Source organism: Odocoileus virginianus, chromosome 3 (genome assembly GCF_023699985.2).
Source record: "Odocoileus virginianus isolate 20LAN1187 ecotype Illinois chromosome 3, Ovbor_1.2, whole genome shotgun sequence".
NCBI classification, from domain to species: Eukaryota; Metazoa; Chordata; class Mammalia; order Artiodactyla; family Cervidae; genus Odocoileus; species Odocoileus virginianus.
The window spans coordinates 16231084-16252370 of record NC_069676.1 but is presented as its reverse complement, the minus strand read 5'-3'; the positions used below and the strand labels follow the sequence as shown (position 1 = coordinate 16252370).

General features: G+C 55.1%; 1 protein-coding gene across 9 annotated transcripts in view; it reads right to left on the bottom strand.

Moving 5' to 3' along the window:
* The window catches only part of RANBP3 (RAN binding protein 3), a 52088-nt gene that overhangs the window by 3492 nt on the left and 27309 nt on the right, over positions 1-21287 (bottom strand). For 4 of the 9 annotated variants that reach the window (XM_020883749.2, XM_020883751.2, XM_020883750.2 and 1 more), the window contains 13 exons: positions 17197-17233; positions 17021-17107; positions 15093-15164; positions 10716-10781; positions 9811-9903; positions 9393-9443; positions 8475-8593; positions 7350-7463; positions 5533-5636; positions 4414-4492; positions 3285-3387; positions 2767-2891; positions 228-348 (listed from right to left, as the gene is read on the bottom strand). In XM_020883749.2, coding sequence (XP_020739408.1) covers positions 228-348; positions 2767-2891; positions 3285-3387; positions 4414-4492; positions 5533-5636; positions 7350-7463; positions 8475-8593; positions 9393-9443; positions 9811-9903; positions 10716-10781; positions 15093-15164; positions 17021-17107; positions 17197-17233 — 1171 coding nt within the window. The remainder of the gene's footprint in view (positions 1-227; positions 349-2766; positions 2892-3284; positions 3388-4413; positions 4493-5532; positions 5637-7349; positions 7464-8474; positions 8594-9392; positions 9444-9810; positions 9904-10715; positions 10782-15092; positions 15165-17020; positions 17108-17196; positions 17234-21287) is intronic. The other 5 variants (XM_070464863.1, XM_070464866.1, XM_070464861.1 and 2 more) reach the window with 4 other exon arrangements.

Below are 21287 nucleotides of genomic sequence, written 5' to 3'. Positions count from 1 at the left end.
TTTGATTTCTTTGTTTTCCTACCATAAAACAACTAGCACTTTTATTACCGAAAAATAAGTTCAAAACCTGCTGAATCCTTTCATCTATTTTCACAGTCAGATAATCAATCAGAGGACTGGCGGTGGGAGCCTCTGGGCTGGGTCCCCCAGGTTGAGGGCTGGCCACGGACACATGTCGGGGGCCCTGAATCCCCCAGGCCCTCCACAGGAACCCGGCCACAGCTCACCTAGTCGGGACTGCAACGTCCCGTCGTCAGTGGACGCCATGTCGTTGAGTCTGAGCAGCCCCCGGCCTCTTTCCACCCACGACTGAGAGGTCTTGTCAAAGACAAACAGCTTACATTGGATCTGCAACGCAAGGTGAACGCACATGAACCACCAGGTTTAACAAACTATCGCCGGGGGGACACGTCTGGCTCTTGGCCACTTTTCTTTCTGTCCTGCTTTCAAGCTAAAATGGATTTTACATTTTCAGAAGAGTATTTAAAAAAATCACTATGGAAATGCAAATCAAACCACAATGTGGGGGACGTCTCTGGTGGTCCAGTGGTTGAGACTCTGTCTTCCAGTGCAGGGGACACGGGTTCACCCCGGCTGGGGAACAAAGAGCCTGCATGTTGTGGGCCAACTAAGACCTGACACAGCCAAGTAAAAGAAAAAAAAAAAAAAAATCCACAATGTGACACTGCTTCACACTAGGATGGTAATAACCAAAGGACAGACAAAACAGGCGTTGGAGGATGTGGGGAAAGCAGAATGCTCACACCTTGCTGAAGGGAATGGAAACTGGTGCAACCGCTGTGGAAAACTGTCCTTTAAAATGTGAAATGTGGAGTTATCACACAGCCCAGAAAGCCCACTTGTACGTATCTAGCCAAGAGAAGTGAAGCAGGTGTGCACTGAGACACCTGTACATGAGTGCTCGCGGGGTATCATTCTTAAATCCCCCGAAGTGGAAGCAAAGCAAGAGTCCACCAACAGGAGACGGGTGAGCACACGTGCTCCATCTGACAGCGGACAGTTACTCAGTCATGAAGAATGAGGCTCTGACACATGTCAGGAGACCGGATGAGCAAACGTGCTCCATCTGACAGCGGACAGTTACTCAGTCATGAAGAGCGAGGCTCTGACACATGTCAGGAGACAGGATGAGCAAACGTGCTCCATCTGACAGCGGACAGTTACTCAGTCATGAAGAACGAGGCTCTGACACATGTCAGGAGACGGGATGAGCAAACGTGCTCCATCTGACAGCGGACAGTTACTCAGTCATGAAGAACGAGGCTCTGACACATGTCAGGAGACGGGATGAGCAAACGTGCTCCATCTGACAGCGGACAGTTACTCAGTCATGAAGAACGAGGCTCTGACACATGTCAGGAGACGGGATGAGCAAACGTGCTCCATCTGACAGCGGACAGTTACTCAGTCATGAAGAACGAGGCTCTGACACATGTCAGGAGACGGGTGAGCAAACGTGCTCCATCTGACAGCGGACAGTTACTCAGTCATGAAGAACGAGGCTCTGACACATGTCAGGAGACGGGATGAGCAAACGTGCTCCATCTGACAGCGGACAGTTACTCAGTCATGAAGAACGAGGCTCTGACACATGTCAGGAGACGGGATGAGCAAACGTGCTCCATCTGACAGCGGACAGTTACTCAGTCATGAAGAACGAGGCTCTGACACATGTCAGGAGACGGGATGAGCAAACGTGCTCCATCTGACAGCGGACAGTTACTCAGTCATGAAGAATGAGGCTCTGACACATGTCAGGAGACCGGATGAGCAAACGTGCTCCATCTGACAGCGGACAGTTACTCAGTCATGAAGAACGAGGCTCTGACACATGTCAGGAGACGGGATGAGCAAACGTTCTCCATCTGACAGCGGACAGTTACTCAGTCATGAAGAATGAGGCTCTGACACATGTCAGGAGACGGGATGAGCAAATGTGCTCCATCTCACAGCGGACAGTTACTCAGTCATGAAGAATGAGGCTCTGACACATGTTCCAGCAGGTACGAACCTTGAGAACACACTGCTCAGTGAGAGACCAGATCCCAGGGACAGCACAGTATGAGTCTGTTGACATGAAACGCCCAGAACAGGCACATCCAGAGAGAGAGGATTCGTGGTTGCCAGGGGCTGGGGAGAGGGTGACGCGGAAATCACTGCTGAAGGGCAATGGGCACAAGGCTTATTTTTTGGGGGCAAAAATGTTCTAAAATAGTGATGACACTTGTACAACTCTCTGAATGTGCTAAAAACCACTGAACTGTACACTTTAAAAAAGGTGAAGTTCATAGTATGTGCATTTTATCTCAATAAAGCTGTTTTATGTTTAAAAAAGTGCAACAGAGACCATAAGTGACCCTTTACAGAGAGAAGTCTGTAGATCTTTATAAGTCAACATCTCTTGATAGTAAAATGAATCTGTGAGTAGGCATAAGCAGTACCACGGAAAACTCCCCAATGCCACATGTACGTGGTTTATAGACACACACTCGGGTATGTGTGGAAGGACGAAGGGCAGAAGGAACCTTACCGCCCTGGACCTGCCGACCCAGGAGGGGAGGACCGTGGGGACGTGGCAGGAGGGCCATGAAGTCTGGGCTAAGAGGAGGACACAGCACACCGGGACAAGACAGTCACAGCTGCTAAGTGGGTGGCAGGAAGAAACATCTGTTTCAGGTCTGTAATCTGTCTTGAGACAGACCGTGTGGCTCTAGCACCCGGCACCACAAGTAGGTGGGCACTCACCTGCAGCACGTTGCTCTCGGCCTCCTCCCCAGTGATGACCTCCACCTTCTCTAGCAGGCACTTCCGTGCCGTCGCCTTGGTGTAGGCGGCTGCCGACTCGGCCAGGGACTCTGCAATGTGATTAGCTAAACGACATTGACTATTGACTTGGTTGGGGGGAGGGCGTGCCTCATGGGATGCCCCAAGGGGACCAGTGCCTCTGGGAGCTGCACCTTGGCTCTCAGGGGACCCCGCTAACGCACCCCGTGACTCTGCCAGGAGCGGCCAGCACAGCTCCGGTTCCCACTCTCCCGGCTCCAGGAAGGACAGAAGACAGCGAGACCTCTGAGGGTGCTTTAGAGCACCCCTCAGTCACCTCGGTCAGGTCAGACACCTCACCCACCCCGTTCTGGGTCACCAGGCAGTGCCTGGGCCTGGCTGTTCTGAGCCAGCCAAGCCCCCTTCTGCTAACTGGATGCCAGCACCATGGCTGGGGTTCAGTGTCCCCGGCCACCCTCCTGGGACAGGACAAGGCCTACCTTTCTCAGGGGTGGCCTCCTGTGACGAGGACTCGGAGCCAGACTCTGCTGCTGTGTTTTCTCTGTTGGCATCTGAGCTGAGTTCATTTAACTTGGGCGGGCTCTGCGGGGGGCGAAGGGATGCAGAAGGTGGGTGTGTGGGCAGGTGGTCCTAGTGGGCTGACCACTGTGGACAGGAAGCCCCTCTGCTGGGATGCAGATCTTGGCACGTTCTCTTCTGGGCAGAGGGTTTCTCTCGGCCAGCTTCCCTCTTAGATCCTGGGGACCCACCCAGCCCCAGCCCCTCTCCACTCAGCACTCGCTGACCATCCTCGGACGACACCCTAGGCACAGGCCTGCCCTGGATGTTGTACATGAACTGCCTCTGGAGCCTCTGTGGCATCACCCGTAGGCGGGGCCACCAGCTGACCACAGGCCACCTGGTCACCTTGGTCTGTGAGGCAATTCTTTGACTCCTTCATTGTAATGGAAAAAGGACAGTACTGATACTCAAGAGAAGCAGCAGGGAGCTCCTCAGCATCATAAACAGAGACCAAGATGCCAGGAGTCAGGTGAGCCCCCAACAGCGCCTGAGCCACCCTCACAAATGGACACAACGGGGTTGGGAATGTATGGCTGGGGAATAAAAGGAAAAAAGTAAGGAAGCAGGTGACAATTCCAGAAGCCCATCCTGGGCCAGAAGACGACCTGAGGTGTGTGTTGTGAGTGCAGGGGACACTGCGGGGGCCTGTCGGAGGCTGCCACCCCACCACCCACCCCATGCTGTGGCCTCACAGTTGGGGTAGGGCCGCCCTCCTCTGGCGTCAGAGGTGGCTCGTGGTGGTCCCAGCAGCACACAGCCGAGGGATCTGGCTGACAGCTGTCCCCACCCTGCCCTGAGATGAGCAAAGACAGGAAGCACAACCCAGGTTCCCGCAGAGCCTCCCCGGGCCAACAGGTCTGTCCCTCCCACCCCCTGCATGCTGTTTAGGCTGCGTCTGAGTTGGGTCTTCTTTCTCTTACTCAGCAAAAGAAAGCACTCTAATGTCACAGGACACGACACAGCAGCCACACGCCACGTGCCCCTGTGACCTGCGGGTGGCTCTCAAAGTCTCTGGGCCCCAGGGATCATCCCCACAGGGTCACTCACCAGCACGCGCTCACTCATGTTCTGGCCAAACACGAATTTGCTGCTGGCGGCATCGGCACTGTTGGCTGCATTCTCTAAACTGCAGAGGAGATGCACTCTGAGTGTGGGGCGGCAGAGGCACAGGGCCAGAGGTGTGCACGCCCGCACACACAATGCGCACGGTTGGAGCAGAAAGCAGCCGAGGCCCCGCAAGGCCAAGTGGGCTGGTCTGCCTCGCCAGGGACAGGCCCCCACAGGCTCTGGGTTGGGCCCCGCCGGGAGGCAAACAGGAACCCTTGGCTCCAGTTGCCTGGCACCAACTGCTCAGTCGCTGTGTCACGCCGGATGCCCATCGTCCCCACTCCCCGGAGGAGAACACCACCACAGAGAGGCTGAGTGCAGGGGCCAGCCGCCCGCTCCCCAAAAACACACCCCCAAGACGTGCTGCAGCTCTCTGGGCCCCTCCCCTGGCCCCACACCAAGGAGGTGACACCTCCTACCAGGCTGCGGGTAGGTGACAAAGGATGGCCCTCGGGGAGAGCTCAGCAGACGGCCGCTGCCATGGCCGTCACCCTTCATCCACGTTAAGATATCACAGGCTGCACGCGCCTCCCAATGTGGGAAACACTGAGGTGCATCAAACATGTCTTAAAATAACTGATGTGCCCCACTAACTGGGGGCCAGGCTGCCGAGCAGCAGGTCACTGGTCCCGCCAGGCCTCTCGGAGGCTGGCGTCTGCACGGTGCCTGCCCTGCTGGCCTGACTCCCAGGCAGGGTGTGCCTTCCTCCCCAGACACCCCAGCAGCCAGGCTGTGGGCAAAATGCCCCCGCCAGCAGCGCCAACAGGGAGCCCGGATCCAGCACCTGGTGATGGAGGTCACTCCCAGGATGGGCTGGACAACCCCACGGGACTGCGGTCTTGCCTCAGCTGTCCGCTGCAGCACACCCCCCCCAATCCTGGACCCTCCACACCTCTACCAAGTAGGGGAGGAGGGCTGGAGGTGACTGGAGTCTGGCTGCCTGTGCCCTTCACCCTCCCGAGGGAGGACTGGGCTGGTCCAGGGACAGTGGGTGACCCTGGGTCCCCCTGAGGCGGAGACTTCCCCAAGCAAGGCTAGGCACCAGCCTGAGGCACACACCTGGAGCTGATGTACTGAAGGAAATAGTTGGTCGCAGCTGGCGTCTCTGAACTGGGGTGTCCGGCGTTCTCCATGTCTGCCACTTCAGTGTTCTCATTGATCAACTGGGAAATGAGAGGAAACACTGCTCAGGGAACGGCACGTTCAGGGCCTCAGCAGCTCAGCCCATCTGCACAGGCCCTGTGCCGACACAGAGCTCCATCTACATGCACGCATCCTGGGGGTTACAGTTAAGATGTAAAAACAGTCCATGAGGTGCTAGGGAGCCTTTTCTCCTCTGTTTAAAAAAAAAACACTCAGGCTGGCAACCTGTTGGAATTTTCCACCAATGCTTCTGCACCAAGAGATCACAGATCACGAACAAATTTCATATTTTAAAGGGTTCATCATAAACAGAAGCATCATTTCTCGAGGCTTCTTTTATGCCAACTGTCGTGCTGCCCTGGTTAAACATATTCTCCAATGCAATTCTCCTGGGAACATTGAGAGGTGGGTGTTAGTGACCATGTTCTGAGAGAGGAAACAGAGGCTCAGAGGGGTTAAGAAACCACACCTGCAAGTCACTCTCCATGCAGAAGCTTGGATGTGGCCCTGAGACGCCGGGGCCTCCATGAGATGCTGCCCCGCCCCAATCTCAAGGCAGCATGCAAGACTCGACCTGAAGGCCCAGGTCTCTCTTTTCCTGCTTCCTGCTCCTGGGAGAGAGCGGCTGCCAAGGGACTCGTTATTTTGCTTAAAGCTGTGCAACATCAACACCTACTTCTGTGTCTCTGGGGGCATCTGTGCTTCTGCTGGACGGCGGGGACCAAAGGAGGAAGTAGCTAGTGCGGCTGGACACCTTCCCTGCACCCCAGACTCTGGTCTCATTTCAGGGCACCCCACCCTCCACATCACTGACCCTGAACCTAGATGGTTCCCTGAGTGGGGAAAGGGGCATCCTGGGCATTGCAGTGTGTTGGTCAGCATCTCTGGCCTCCACCTATTTAGCATCAGTGGCATCTACCCTCCAGTTGTGACAATGACTGGTGTCCCCAGACCCAGCCTCCAGGAGCTCCTACCAGATGAGCTGATGCACATGGTGCAGAGGGACCTTCTGCCCCCAGGGCTGGGACAGGTCTCCCAGAGGGCCAGAGAGTTGGGGGGGGGGGTACCCAACCTGCAGAGAGCCCCTGCCAAGGCCCCATCCCCAACTCAAAGCCCCCAGAGCAGACCAACACAGCTGAGGGCAGCCAGGAGGGGCAGAGCCTGCTGCCTTCTGGGGAGAGAACATAGCGTCTTCCCAGCTGTCCTATTTGAAAACAAACGGCGGCAGCTTTCACTGGGGGTGATGTAGCCCCTAGGGGACGGTCAGCACTAGTGGGAATGCTTCCCGTGGTCCCCACTGGCAAAGAAAGGCATCCAGAGGGTGGGGCTGGGGACGCTGCTCAACACCCTCAGTGCCCAGGACATGCCTCCCGGAAGTAAGAAGGATCCAGTCTAAACACTGCCAGTGCTGAGAAACTCTTCAGTAAGGAGAAGAGTCCCTCTGGAGACGTTGAAAGCATTGGACACTAACATCTGCTTGTTCCTTTGCTGTAAAAACATCAGCTGTCAGGGCTCAGTCACCTCCCTGACCTTGCTCCTGGAGCATGAGGGGGCTGGCTGCCGGGAGCCCCGCTGAGCTCCACAGTCGGGGTTGGGGGTGGGGCCAGCCAGCAGCACAGCATGGTACCACCCTGGACATGGCCCTGCTCCCCATCTCTGGGAAAATGAAGCTGGGGAGGCAGAGGCAGGTTGCCTCACTCGTCCCCAGCTCACCTGGGTCACTGACCACCTACCTTCACTCTGTCCCTCAAGTTCTGCCCAAACACGAATGCCTGCTGGGCTCCCTGCTCTTTCTTCTCACAGTTCTCCTCCTCGGAAGCACTGCTAGACTCATTTCTCTGGGACTTCTGATTAAAACAAGCAAACAAGACAGCTAAGAAGCAGAACACCCTGGCCCTAAGAAGCAAGATGAGCTGTCTCACGCCCCCTGCATCTGCTCAGCATGAATCCTGCTGTGCAGGCCCTTGGGTGGGGGGTGCTGGGGAGACTCCCTAGGATGGGGCAAGCTCTGGGCAGTGCTCTTGTCACTGGGGATGCTGGTGAAGGATGGTGGTGGGTAGGATGGGTGGGCTGGGGTCACTTCTGGGTCTTCCTCAAGCTCACTGCCCTAGAGACCCCAGCCACCAGTTTCTGAGAAGCTGTAGGCTGTGGGAACAATTCCTCTTCCAATTCTGTCGACTGTGGTTGGAGGGTGGGGGGCTCAGGGACGTATGAAGATTGAATTGCACATGTTCATTTTCCCCATTTGAGCCTCAACATCCAGCGGGGATGGGGGGCGTGGGTGGGGAGGTGGAGAAGCCCAGGCAGCATTGTATCTGCCCAAACGGATAGAGTAGAAATAAACACACGGGTGCAAGCGGTCTCTGCACATGGACCCTTGGGTTACGTGCAACTGCAGCTCGGGTTTCAGGTCCGACTTGCCAACCACAAACACAGGCTCTTCGTTAAATGTCCTGTTATTTTCCAGCTGCCGTGCAATGCTACTGGAAAACGCATCTGGCCTATAGAACCCCACAACCTGTCTTCTTTGCTAAAGAACGATTTCTGAGCCAACTCCCAGGCACACTTCTGCCACCAGAAGCAGAGTGCATGGAGACAGCTCTCCGTGGAGAGCCGCAGGCCCCCTCAGTGGCACAGCCCTGCTCGTGGCCCGATTCTCTCGGAACTAAGCATGGGGTCCTGGCAGCCTAGTGACTCGGCCAGTCAGCTGTGGTTACCCACAGATCCCTCCGGGCAAATCAGGCAGCCTGAGTACAGGCCAGCTCGGACACGGCCCAAAGTGGCCCACAGCCCACATGCTCAGCAACGCCTCGAGAAGCCTCGCATGTGGCGCGCTCCCTGCCCTGTTGAGGACAGACCTCAAGTGCTGGCGCCTCATCAGATGGACTTCTCCGGGCTGGGTTGTCAGGCAAGGCTGATGTTGCTGCCCCCGTGCAGTCTGCTGGGATACTGACCCCGTTGGTGCCGCTGCTCGGGACTGTGGGGAAAAAAGATGGAGGCCATCTCAGAGGTTGGACCACCTCACTGTCCCTTCCTACCACTGGGGCCCAACAGTGGAGGGTCTCTTTTAAAGAAGAGGGTCTGGGACTTCCCTGGGGGTCCAGTGGTTAGAACCCTGTGCTTCCATGTAGGGCGCCCGGGTTTGATTTCCAGTTGGGGAACTCAGATCCTACATGCCACGCAGTGCAGTGAGAAAATTGAAAAGACAACATGCTTAAAGAAAAATGATATGGCATCAATACTGAAAATCACAAATTCTTAGAGGATAGAAAAACCCAAATACCAAACGAAAACCTCACAAAACCGAGAATCTATTATTGTTAATTCTATAAAGAACCCTGTGAATTTTCAGTTTCTTTAGACATACTACTACTAAGGAGGAAAAAAGAGAATGTATTTGGGGAATAATTATGAATTTTATAAAACTAGTTTTACTAATAAAGTCTTTTTTCTATGCACGCCTCTCCTTGGCGGCTCAGATGGTAAAGAATTTACCTGCATGCAGGACACGTGGGTTTGATCCCTGGGTCGGGAAGACCCCCTGGAAGAGGGTATGGCAACCCACTCTAGTAGTCTTGGCTAGAGAATCTCATGGACAGAGGAGCCTGGCGGGCTACAGTCCATGGAGTTGCAAGAGTCAGCCACAACTGAGTGACTAACATTTCACTTTTCCCTTTTAAGCAGTTGCAACTATGTGACTTGCACAACTTCAAATCTGGCTTTGTTCAGCGTTAGACCAAACAATTTTCCATGTAATTAAAACTCTTCATAAATACCAACTGCTTCTCCCAGGTGGGTTGTGGCATTGCTCCTGATGAGGGGTTCTACTGCAGGGAAAGATTGAGAAAAAAGCCTATCGTGATTAAAAATTAAAGATCAACTGCAAACCACACCTGGTATGTGGATATAGTGGAAACATGGTTAAGGAGTTACATCTCGAGGTTGGGGAGTGAGGTGAGACTACCTCTAATCAGGTCACTCCTCTAGTCTCAGAGATGCACAGGGCTGAGCTGCGTGCCTGGGGTGGAACTCGGCTCTTGGGAGCCTTGGCACCGCAGCAAGGGACAGTGGAACTACATGTCTGCTGGGCTCATCAGGGACTGAAGTCTTGTTTCCCCTGCACTCAGCAGACAGGGCCAAAACCACCTGTGATTGTACCCTCCTGCGCGAGCCTGGCCCCGGGCTGTGACTCACCTGTCTGTGAGAGCGCCTTTGGCTGCGGGGCCTGTAATACCGCCGGGCGAAGCACGCTGCGCTGCTGCTCCTTGGGCTTTTGGCTCGGCAGACCTGGTGACACAGGCTGGCTTGCCTTGGTCCCTCCGACCGCACAGGCAGAAGTGCCCCCCGCCCCCACGCTCAGGCACTTACAGAAGTGCCCCAAGTGACGTCCCTCCTAGGCTGGGCTTTACAGGAAGTACAGTAAAGAAAGGAAACCCAAGCTATTTTCTTTACAGTTAGACACACACATTCCAGCTATTGTTATTTTTATATGTGGTTCAATAAAAAACTCCATGAAACAGATCTTGCCTGCAGATTAATCCAGGGAGTATGGTAAAACCACAGGGGAGCCAAAGGACAGCTGGTCTTGCAGGTCAAGGGCAGACAGTGAGGGGAAAGCAGTGAAGCCATGGTTGACCTCTCAGAGTTTAGGACTCCACAAGGGGTCACGTAAAGGTACCCCTTACATGTGCTTCTCAAAATGCCACGATGAGAAGATCCCTCTGCCAAACACGGGGCAAGGGCCACGAGAACGTCCCCCGCCCTGCACGGGCTCCCCACTGGATGTGGATGGCACCAGCCTGGGCCCCACTCACTCAAGGCCACTCTGCTACTCTGGGTTAAGGCTGTGGCCAGAATGCTCTGGGGAGATAGTCTGATGACTGAGGACTGCAGGGCACAGAGCCCGAATGTCCCCGACCGAGCCAAGCCTATCCTTTCCGCTGCCGCCGCCACCTCCTCCTCGGGGCAGCGGGCTCACTGGATGGAGCACCCATGGTCTGAGGGCACTCCCGGTGCTCACGCGTCAGGAGAGGGAGCCCAGGCTGCACCGGCACTGGGAGGCTGCTGCTCTGAGCTCCTCCTCGACAGCAGACACCCACCTGCACTGGGGGCCTGGCCATGGATCAGCGTCGGTGGCTTCAACCGGAACCCACTGCTCTTTTCCTCTACAAGCACAAGACAAAAGATGAAAAGTGGGCCTGCTGGGGCAGGGCAACAAAGTTGGAGGGACCTGGGGCGGCCAAGGCCTGCAGTCTGGGCTTCAGTGGCTGTGGGCCTGGAGAACCAGGGCAAATATTTCCAAGTTCAAACAGAGAAGCAGAGGCTGGTCCAGTCCCGTCTGTGGGGCAGCCCAGGGAGGAGGCTGGAGGGCCGCAGGCAGTGCTGGCTCTAGGAGAACCGCCGGCAGCAGAGACTGCAGGGTGAATGCAGGACTGGTCAGGCCTCCGCCGGTCTACCCAGCTGCCTGCATCGGCTGAGGGCCCCAAGCACAATCAGGGAGCCCCAGAAGACTGGCTCTCCCTGGGACCCAGCTCCCTGTCCAGGAGGGCACAAATACTATTGGGAAAAGTCCTGCCATTACAGCAGATGTCCGGGAAATGAGACACGTTTTCTGTGGTTAAAGATCAAAGGAGGTCGATAGCAGGCTTGCTCTCTCCAGATGTGTCAGGAAGGCCCAGGAGGAGGAGGCAGGGCCTTCTGAGGATGGGGTCTGGGACTGACAGCCAAGGCTCAGAGCCCGGTTCAGCTCAGCCACTGGGGCACCCAGACCCCTTCATTCTGCATCTTTGTGACTGGCCCATCTTAGGGAGTGGCGGAGACAGGCTAACGCCACTCCTGACCAGAAGGGTCAGTAGAAAGCCTCGTGGTTCCGACAGGACCGTCTGTCCCCAGAAAAGTCAAGGGATGGCCTCACTTTTGTGCTAAGGTCCAACCCATAGGAAAAAAAACTTTTTGGGTCGCTGGGAACAAGTTCAATACACAGAAATCATGTGCATGTTATTAGACACGAGCAGTAAATAACCCAAAAATGAAGTTGAGAAAATAATTCCATTTACAACTGCATGGAAAAGAATATAGTACCTGGGAATAAATGTAACCAATAAGAACTATAAAGCATTGCTGGAAGAAAGTAAAGACTTAAAGAAATGGAAAGATGTCCCCAAAGGCAACAGCTGTGCGATTTTATTCACATGAAATGTCCAGGGCAGGCAAATCCATGGAGAGAGAAAGTGGATTCATGGTGGCCAGAGGCTGGGGAGACCAAGTGGGGAGTGACTGCCCAAGGGCACAGGGTCTCTTTTTGGAGTGACAGTCATCCTAAAATTAATTATGGTGGTGGGTATACAACCCTTCAGCTGCACTAGAAACCCTTCAGTTGTACACAGGAACACCACCACAAACACAACTCATCAGGCCACACAATTAATTAGGTACGAAAATCAAATCAGAACTCCCCACCAGGCAGGAGGGCCCTGTGCTCTCCTCAGGCAAACATAAGTCCACAAAAGTGGGGCCCCCTGCTGGTCAGCACATGGAAGCCCACGCTGCTGGAGCTGGGGTCCCTCCTGAGAGAGGCCTCAACAGCCAGACAGCCCAGGATGCGGGGGAAAACACGCTGCCAGGTGGGCCTCTTGGGTAGGGAGATGCTGAATTACATTGCCAGAGCTCAGGGTTACTAAGATGACAACTGGCAATTTAGAAACATTGAAAAAGGCTGAGATAAAATTCACAACTGAGGTAATTTTAGAAGGTCCTCGGAGCTGGCTTTGCAATGCTCATACCGCGACTACAATTCACCACTCCGCTCTGACAAGCTAACCCTCGGGGTTGACCCTGAGCAGGGGCAACAAGCCTGGAGAGTCACAGACACTGACCACCACCACCTGGCCTGGTGCTGCCCCACCCATGGATGCACAGGACATCCACCCTGAATGCTGTGGTGAACTGACACACCACAGGCCTCCACGTGACTGGGAACACTGGACAGAAAGATGGGGCCCACCAGAAAGATGGTGGGCCCAGAGCAGCAGGGGGATACTTACGGGGCAGGGCCCCCATCTGCACTAGAATAAATGTGCTCTCTGCTTGTGGCCTCTGCAGCAAGGTCAGCATGTAATGGAGAGGCGGTCAGAGCCCTAGCATGCATGCCTGGGTCATGGGAGTGCACGGGCTGTTGCACCCGTGTTCTCTCAAGGGCACACGCGTAGCCCCACAACATGAGCCTGCTGTGGGAGGGCAGCACTCCTAATGGGGCAGCCTCTGCCCTCCTCTGAAATCACACCCAAGCAAGCAGGTTTCTCTGCCTTGCCTCAGAGAGACCCCAAGTGATGTCTGAGAGGGCAACACTGGCTCCCAAGGGAATTCCAGGAGCTCTTGGATTAAACCAGGAAGACAGATCAGAGCTTGGCCTAGTGCGGACCAGAAGCTAGAGAGAATCTGAGAGGAGGTTCCCTGGTGGGGACTCAAGCAACAAGTAAACACACTGAGCAGAAAGGGAGCAGGTTTCTCACTGTCAGAAAAGAGGCAGAAGTATGAAGGAGGGTTTCAATGAACCTTGTTGGCACTGGACGGGAAGTATCCCCATGAACTGGGGTGACCTATACACGCAGACAGAGCAGCAGAGACACAGAACACATGCAGACGTGAGTGCCTGTGTATGAAGAGGCCCATGTATATATACACACGTATATGTATGTATGTGCTCTCAGCCATGTGTGTTCCCAACTGTGGGTACAGAGATGGCCTGGGAGCAGCAACAGCCCCAACAGTGACCAGTGGGCTGAACACTCAAATCTTGGTTCCAAGAAACCACTCTCCACTAAGCAGAGCCAGGACCCCCCCTGAGGACAGGGACAGAAGATGATGAGCCTAGAAGCCCTTCTGACAATAAAAAAAGGGCATGCTCAAGAGAAGGATGGGGACATGGCCGGAGAGCACAGAAACGGACGGGGCTCCCGCCAGCCAGATCGGGGACCATTAGAATAAACTGATGGTGGAAGTAAGATCTGTGTATTAAAATAAATGCTAGTGACAACAGACTACAGCCCACTGACAGAACCAGGCAAGGCTGAGGGACTGTTTCAGATGCGTGACGCATGAGCCAGAATGGGATGCCTTTGCTCATCACTAGGGCGCCTGGGGGAAGATTGAATGGGGTCTCTAGGTAGTGGGATGGAGAAGTACCTTATTATTCTTAACGGTTACATTTTTTTCTTTCTTTCAAAATAAAAGCTAAAAAGAAATTAAAAGGCAGGCGGGCAAGGAGCCGAGCAGTTCACTATGCAGAGTGGACAGGTCAGTCTGTCCCCACTACACACCACAGAGGGGACCATGGACCGGGTTGACCTTTTATGACCTGGCCCCCACAGTCCTGAACGGGACTCACTAGGCTGGTGCCCAGGCATTCCTCAAGGAACCCTGAGAACCAAGCTCCTCAGGACTTCCCGGTGGTCCAGTGGTTAAGAATCCACGTTCCAATGCAGGGCACTCGGGTTCAAGCCCTGGTTGGGAGACTAAGATCCCCCATGCCACAGTGTGGCCAAATAAATAAAAAACAAAAAGCCACCTAGCTCCCTTTCAGGCCCCGTGAAGGGGTCAGCTCAGAACAGTTTGCCTCTGGAGTCAGAACAAATTCAACTGCTTGAAACAGTGCCATCAAATCAACCCTCAAAGTTACAGCTCGCCTCTCCCTCCACGGCGCCCTTGTGCCAGAGGCTGACTGAGTTCGCTTTGCTTTTGAAGTCAGCAGTTAATTTATACAAGGCGGGTTGGGTTACAGAATTCGGATGGTTATGTTCGCTCATTAAATCTTTTATGAGGAATTCCAGCCACGCGGGAGAAACTTTCAGGAAATCTTGGAGCTGGTTCTCTAGTGAAGGACCGAAAAAGGAAAAGGCTCCACATTCTTCAGAAAGGATCAAGCTATTCGCCGTAAAGTCTTAAAGCTGTGATTAAATATATTTATCTAAACAGATCTAAGTAATATTAGTCAGTGTGAGAATTTAATACACAGAGAAGGAGCCTGGAAAATTACATAAACTTCAGAGTAGTGACCATGGGGATGGCAATGTGGTGGGAAATGAACAGGAGGACTCTTTCACTCTATGTATTTCCGAGTTTTTAATGACATAGAGGTACAGTATTTGTGTAAAATTTTGAAAAACGAGTACTATATTTCACTGTGGGTTTTTTTTGTGTGTGTTTGCTTTTGTCTTTTTTTTTTTTTTTTAAAGGAACTTGAAGCTCCCTGTAACTAGCCTCTGCTCGCAGAAACCGAAATTAAGGGTCACACAAGTCTGCCTCACACTGGATTCTAAATCTGCCTGCAGAAAGTTGGGAAACATGAACCGAAAAAGAGTGCTGATTCCCAACTGCTTGCCCTCGTTTAAGATAGGGTTTTACAAGAGCAAGTGCTTTTCATCCCAGGACACCCCCAGTGACCAGCTGGTAAAGGGCAAAGGCACGCGAAGGCTCACCTGGTTCTGAGTCAGAGTTGCCTGCAGATGGCTCGCAGAAGGTGGATGGCATAAAAACATTGTTTTTGGATACTGTCGACAAGGAGGTGCAGGCAGGGGAGGAACAACAGGAAAACAGCGTGAGTAGGCAGGACAGACATGCCTGGGAGCATTTCTCCCACCTGAGGGGTCATCTCCAGGCCCCACTGTGGTTGTAGGGGGTGGGGGTGGGGGGTCAGCATCATGAACCTGGCCTTCAGCCACCCCTAGCAAAAGTGAAACCCCGGGACTCTTCTACAGCCTCAGAACATGGGTGTCCAGTGCAACAGCCTGAATCTGCCTGATACCGAGCTGTCGACTTTGGTCTGCTGTGGCGTCCTGCCTTGCCCATGTCTCCCCAAGAGGATGGCCAGGAGGAAAGCAGTCGCTCCCCAGGGCCAAGCCCCAGGCCCTGCTCCCTATCACCAGTCAGGGCTCAGCTGGCTGCAGTCTCCCCCCACCCCCCCTTTTAGAAGCTTACAAAAGCAACTGGTTCCCTGGTTGCAGGCCAGGTAACAACGCAGTGGGGCTGAAGACCGAACTGTGCAGGCTGCAGGCAGCTAAGTGGAATCAGAGTGCAGTACAAAGCCAAGGCCTCTGAACACAGACCACTTGTCTTTACATGCCTGATGGCTAACCTAAACCCTAGGGGGAGACTGCACTAGAGGACAGGACTAATGTCTACTGGTCCTTGGTTTCTCCAGCCTACAGCCAGAGCACAGACTACCACCTCTCTTCTCCGCTGTACTTTCTTGATGGAAAAAGTGAGGCTTAGCAGTGGGCAGTGAGCGGGAAGGAATGTGATCTACGGCCCAGAAGTTGATGCTGCCCCTCCTATTAATAAGGCCCATGCAATAAGCATGCAGAAAGCCTTAAGAAAAAGGATGGGCCCCCAGCCTGGACTGCAAGCTGTCCGGAGGACTCCTCAATGCAAACTACAACACCTCTGTTTGGAGTGGGGAGTGTCTCCAGCAGTTGTGAAAAAGGGTTCAGCTGTGCCCAAGGCAAGTGTTCAGGGAACAGGCATGGACTCAGGTGTGTCACAGGGGTGATGTAAGAGGACGCTCACGTACTCTTTAAGCTTCCAAGACTCTTCCAAGAGTCTTTTCTCTCCTAAAGTGACATCCTTAGGGCTCACAGCTGTAAATGTTTTATGTGAATTCCCAAGACTGAACTTCAGGCTTGGGAGCCGGAGGGGATATGAGAGCCAGTGCTGCAGAGCACTGGGCAATGCTCGGGTTGGGTGGGGAGCGGGGGCCCCGCTGCAGCTTGGACCCTGCAAGGAGCAGCAGCAACCCCAGGCTTGCAGAGCTCCCACGCAGCAGCCCCGGCATCTCCCTCTATCCCAGGGACCCGCATCTATCCACCAGCTGGTCTCCTGGCCTCCATGTATGCAGAGACCTGGTTCTGGCCCGGAGGCTCCAAGCCCTTGGGCCCAGCCTGGCCAAGCTGTCTGGGCTCTCCCGAGCTCCCTTCCTTGGGGAGTTCATGCCATTCCACCACCAAAGTGTCTGCCAGGGCTGCTGGACTCCCCATGTACTACTGTCTGTGTGTCTGGGCCTCTCAATTGGCCCCCCTGGGCACTAGGCTCACTGCTGAAGGGCGAGGGGGACCATCCATTTCCCACACCTTCAGTCCACACATAGCCAACAGCCCTTACAATGTCGACATGTACTTAATGGTCAGAGCCCCGAACATGGCCCTGACATCCCACCCCTCTGTGTCACTGATTCAGATGAGGGTGTCTGCGCTGTGCTCAGCCAAGCTCCAGTCTTACTCCCGTCCCCAAAAAAACCGAGCCTCAGGCTGACCGTAACTGGAGACAAACAAGGGGTGGGAAGCACTGCAGGGGGAGAGCAGGCTTACAAACATGGCCACTTCACCATCTAGTAAAGGGCTGCCACTGTTACCTGACTGTGATGGCGGGAACTGTGTTAAAGAGGATGTTCTTTCTCGCTTGACCGGAGGGCAGTAATTTCCATCTTCTCGGTCAGAATCTACAGAAAACGAGGAGGAGGAGAAGAAAAATCAGGCTGCTTTCACTTTTACGACCAAAGCTGGTGAAACATTTGAGAGATATCCTCACCTTCTCCACCTTCGGGGCTGGAGCCGCCTGCTGACCTCTGAAATGAGAACACACGTCAGGGCAATCAGAGAGGGCCACACGGCCTGGTGGCTCCTGACTTTTGCCACCAATGGATCCTGAAATGCGGCACCAAGGTTGTGGGGCCGGGGTTCAGTTGCCCGGGTCACAGACTTTCAACCTAATGCCTGAAAATCTCCCATGAACCTCCTGCCCCCGCCTCGCCAGGCCCCGTGCCAAGGACTCCTAACAGCTGGGAATATTCCTGGCACAGGATGTTTCCAAGTTTCTCCACTGGGTACAGCTCACTGGCATGTCCCCCGCACCCCCCACCCCAATCCATTCTGCTGAGGTGACCTGTCCACCCCGAAGGGCAGCAGGGCCGCGGACACTGGGTCGGGGGCCCCCGTCACTGGCGCCTCCCCTGGTGTGAAACCCAATTTCCAGGGAGGCTGCTGTTTGCAGAGTAGCTGAGTGCTTCGGTGCCATGGGCCCAAGTGTGCAGCACAAAATCCCCGGGTCCAGTGGCTCAGACTACAGACAGGCTGAACAATCACAAGCTGAGAGAGAGAGGTGGATGAAGAACTTCCTCCCCAACACACTCTGGTTTCAGAACACGAATGGCTAGCAATTAAGAGCTTAAAATGAGCCCCTGGCCCATCTGGGGAGGCACAGCCTCTCTCAGGGGCTTGCGATTCTCCAGAGCTAAGCAGCCTACAGCCAACTCCGAGGGGTCAACACCCCCCCAGCTCCACGCACGGGAGCTGGGCTGGCGGGGAAGCAGGGGAGCCAACTTTCTCATTTCGGAAAAGCCCCTCAGGGTCAGGCCTGGCCGAACAAGGGCCGCCCGCCGTGAGCCTTCGAGGGGTAAATGAGACGGTGCATGTGAGAGTGCTTTGCAGGCTGCGGGGCTGGGTAAAAGCTGTAAAGTAAGGAAGTTGCAGATGAGGAGGCTGGACCCCCGAGCACTAGGGCGGTGCTTTCCTGTAAAGGGCCAGCTCCACAGGCCCCATTCAGGCCACACGTTGTATATTCTGTTTTTACAATCCTTTAAAAACCTGAACAGCATCCTAGCTTGTAGGCTGGACAAAAAGAGGCAGTAGGCAGAGTCTGCAGACAAGTCCTAAAGGGCAGTAAGAATAGGACCCCAAACTGCACCCCCGCCCCCATCAGAGACCATCTATCAAAATGCTCGGGAAATGCGAAACCCTCCTAACACGACGGGCTCAGGGGTCCTGGGCAACTGTGAACATACCATGGGGCTCAAAACGAAATAAAATACCCCTGGAGGATTCAGCAGGCAGGCACTAGATGAACACAAGACAGTGGTCAGGGCTTGGAGCGTGAAGGCGCTCAACTCCCCCTCAAAGGCTTGAGAGCTAGTCGGCTGTGTCTTGAATGTGGAACCTGGGGCAAACGGCTTCACTGGCCCAGGTTTCCACCTCCAAGCTTGGCAGGTAGCACGGCCAGTGCCTCCTCTGCAGGGATGAAGGTGCAGGGGTCGATGGGTGGCCTCACACCTGGACCGTCCACACCCTCCCGGCAAGCTCACCTCTGGGAGTGTCACACCCAGGGTAGCAGGGCTTCAGCGCTCAGGGGACACTGTGGACAGGAGGGACCAGGGTGGGGCACCCTCTCACCGTGGGGGGCCGATGAAAGAGGGACCGCTGCAGCGCTGTCATCCAACAGGTCTGGGCTGGCAGCGGACAGACAGCCAAGAGCCGAGCCCGCGACACCTGACATCAGGTGTTCCTCTCGGACGCCCCTGCCCTGGGTGACACTGTGAAGGCACAGTCTCCAGGTCTCCTCCTGCTGTTCCTCTATAGCAGGTCTTGCCAGCCCCAGACTACCCCTGCTGTCCTGCCCCCAACTTCTTTCCCCCTTTTCATTCAACAAGCATTTCAACTCTACTAAACCTGCCCATGGCAGGCAGCCTGCGAGGCCCGTGGCACCTGTGGCTTCCTGGGACCTGGAAATAGACAGCTCCTGTAGACACTGCTCTTTCACCAACATCCTCCCTTCCCTCACCACCGAGGTGCAAATCTCTCAGGCTGTGGCCTCACCCCTCGCTGCTCTTCTCCATGGCTCTCGCTCCCGGTCCCCTGCTAGCCTCTAAGTTTCGGAAGAGTCTGGCCCCAGTGCACAGTGGGGCTCGCTTACCATGTGTTCAGGGGAAGCACCTGGATCCCAGGCGTTCACTGGCCACGGAGAAGCAGCCAAGTCACATACCGCGCCCCCCCCTCCCCGACTGTATGCAGAGTGGGGGCCCTGACAGCTCTAAGGCCAGGATCGTCCGCCTGGTCCTCAGCTCCTGGGGAAGACGGTCCTCTGCCACCTTCATCTCAAGAGGCCCCCGTCTGGCTGTGCCTTCGCTGGCTAATTTCCATGGGTGTGAATGCCCCAGGGCTCCTGCTAGGAATTTCTAATTTCATTCCATTTTGGTTGAAGACTGTGATTTCTGGACTCCCTTTGTCCTGTCAGTTTTTAAAACTTTTGTTAAGTTTTAACAACAGTTAACTTGCTTATCCTTGCCAGCGACACCCCAAACCTCTCAGGGATCCGGGTCTCCCTGAGAATTTGATGGGAACCAGGAGCCTCTCCCCAGAAGTGTACCCAGACCTCTGGGCTGCAGCCCTGCCTCTTGGGGCCTAGGACTGCTGACTCCAAGTGGCCTCCTGCTACACTAGGTCCCCTTTGTCCATCACACTCCAGCCCTGCTGTCTCCTTCATGTTTTCTGAACATGGTGACACTGTTTCTGCCTCAATGTTCCTCCTCCGCGTGCGTGCTGCTCCCACAGCTGTCCTGACCACCTCCAGGGTGAATCCAAGCTCACGTGCCAGCCCATGCCCCAGCCAGAGAAAGCAGCTCCTCTGCCCCCATCCTCCAGCCTCTCTCGGGCCTCAATCCTGCTCTGAGCTTCAGAGCAGTGGGAGTGTTCTGGCGTGCCCATCTGCCGTGTGCCTCCTGCTACCACGAGGCCCTGCCCTGTCTGTCCGGCTTACGACTCACACCCACAATACCTCGGATACTTGCTCAGCAAGCATCTACTACACAGATGGAGCCCCGGCCTCCGCCACAGCCCCCCTGGTGACCTGGAGAAGAAAGGGCACCTGGCGAGACAAGACAAGACACTCCCAGATGTCTGCCCCCAGGAGACCCTCTAGCCCACGCTCTGAGGCTCAGAACCATCCCACAAGCGTGTGGCCAGCCTGCTGGTCCTGGACAGGCTGGGAGGTGAAGGCCTGTGAAGGACAACACAGGAGACTCCTCCACTGGGAGAGCCTTTCAGAAGCTGCTGGGACTTCCTGTGGGGTCTGAAACAGCTGACTTAGAAGCAGTGAAGACAGTCACACCAGTAATTCTCCTCAACAGGAGCCAGCATGAGGATGCAGGAGGCCAGAAGTCAAGTCGCTTCGGCTTGCCTTGGGAGATGCTGCTTCATGCTGGAAAGCCCCCTCTGCTGCCTGTGTGGGCTGCAGTCTGGCCTCTCCCCACCCCGTGGCCCCCCCAGAGAAGGCCTGAGCTTGCTGTCTAGGCCTGGTGCCTCGTGCCGCCCTCCACTCCCTGGCGCACACGTGGAGTCAGGCCCAGCAACCTGTAGCCCAAAGCTTGGGAGCCGCTGCTTCACGGATGACTGTGAGGAGGGTCTTGAGAGCAGGCTCTCAGGATCTGTGATTTGGGGGAGCAGTCAGGATGGAAGTGGGGTGTGGAAGCCCCACGTCCTTCTCTGCTTCTTTCCACAGCAGAAGCCGCCTCTTGATGACATGGGCTTCAGGCTGACACCTCAGGGATACTCAGATCAGGGCACCCTGACTGCGCACTTCACAGTGGCCGTGGGTCCCACATCAGTGGGCGGGGTGGGCAGGGTAGCCCACCTTCTGAGAACACACTGGAACCCTGGGAAGAAGCAGCTGGTCCTGTGAAGGGCATACGTCCCTGTCACCAAGCACAAGACCGGAGGGAAGACCTGACCCAGGACAGGGCCACAGGACCGGGAAGCTCCTGTCCTTTGTGTAAAGGCTGAATCCATGACAATTACTAGTATTCAGTTTACTGAGGGTTGCACCCTCCCCAGACAGGGCTTTTGTGAGGC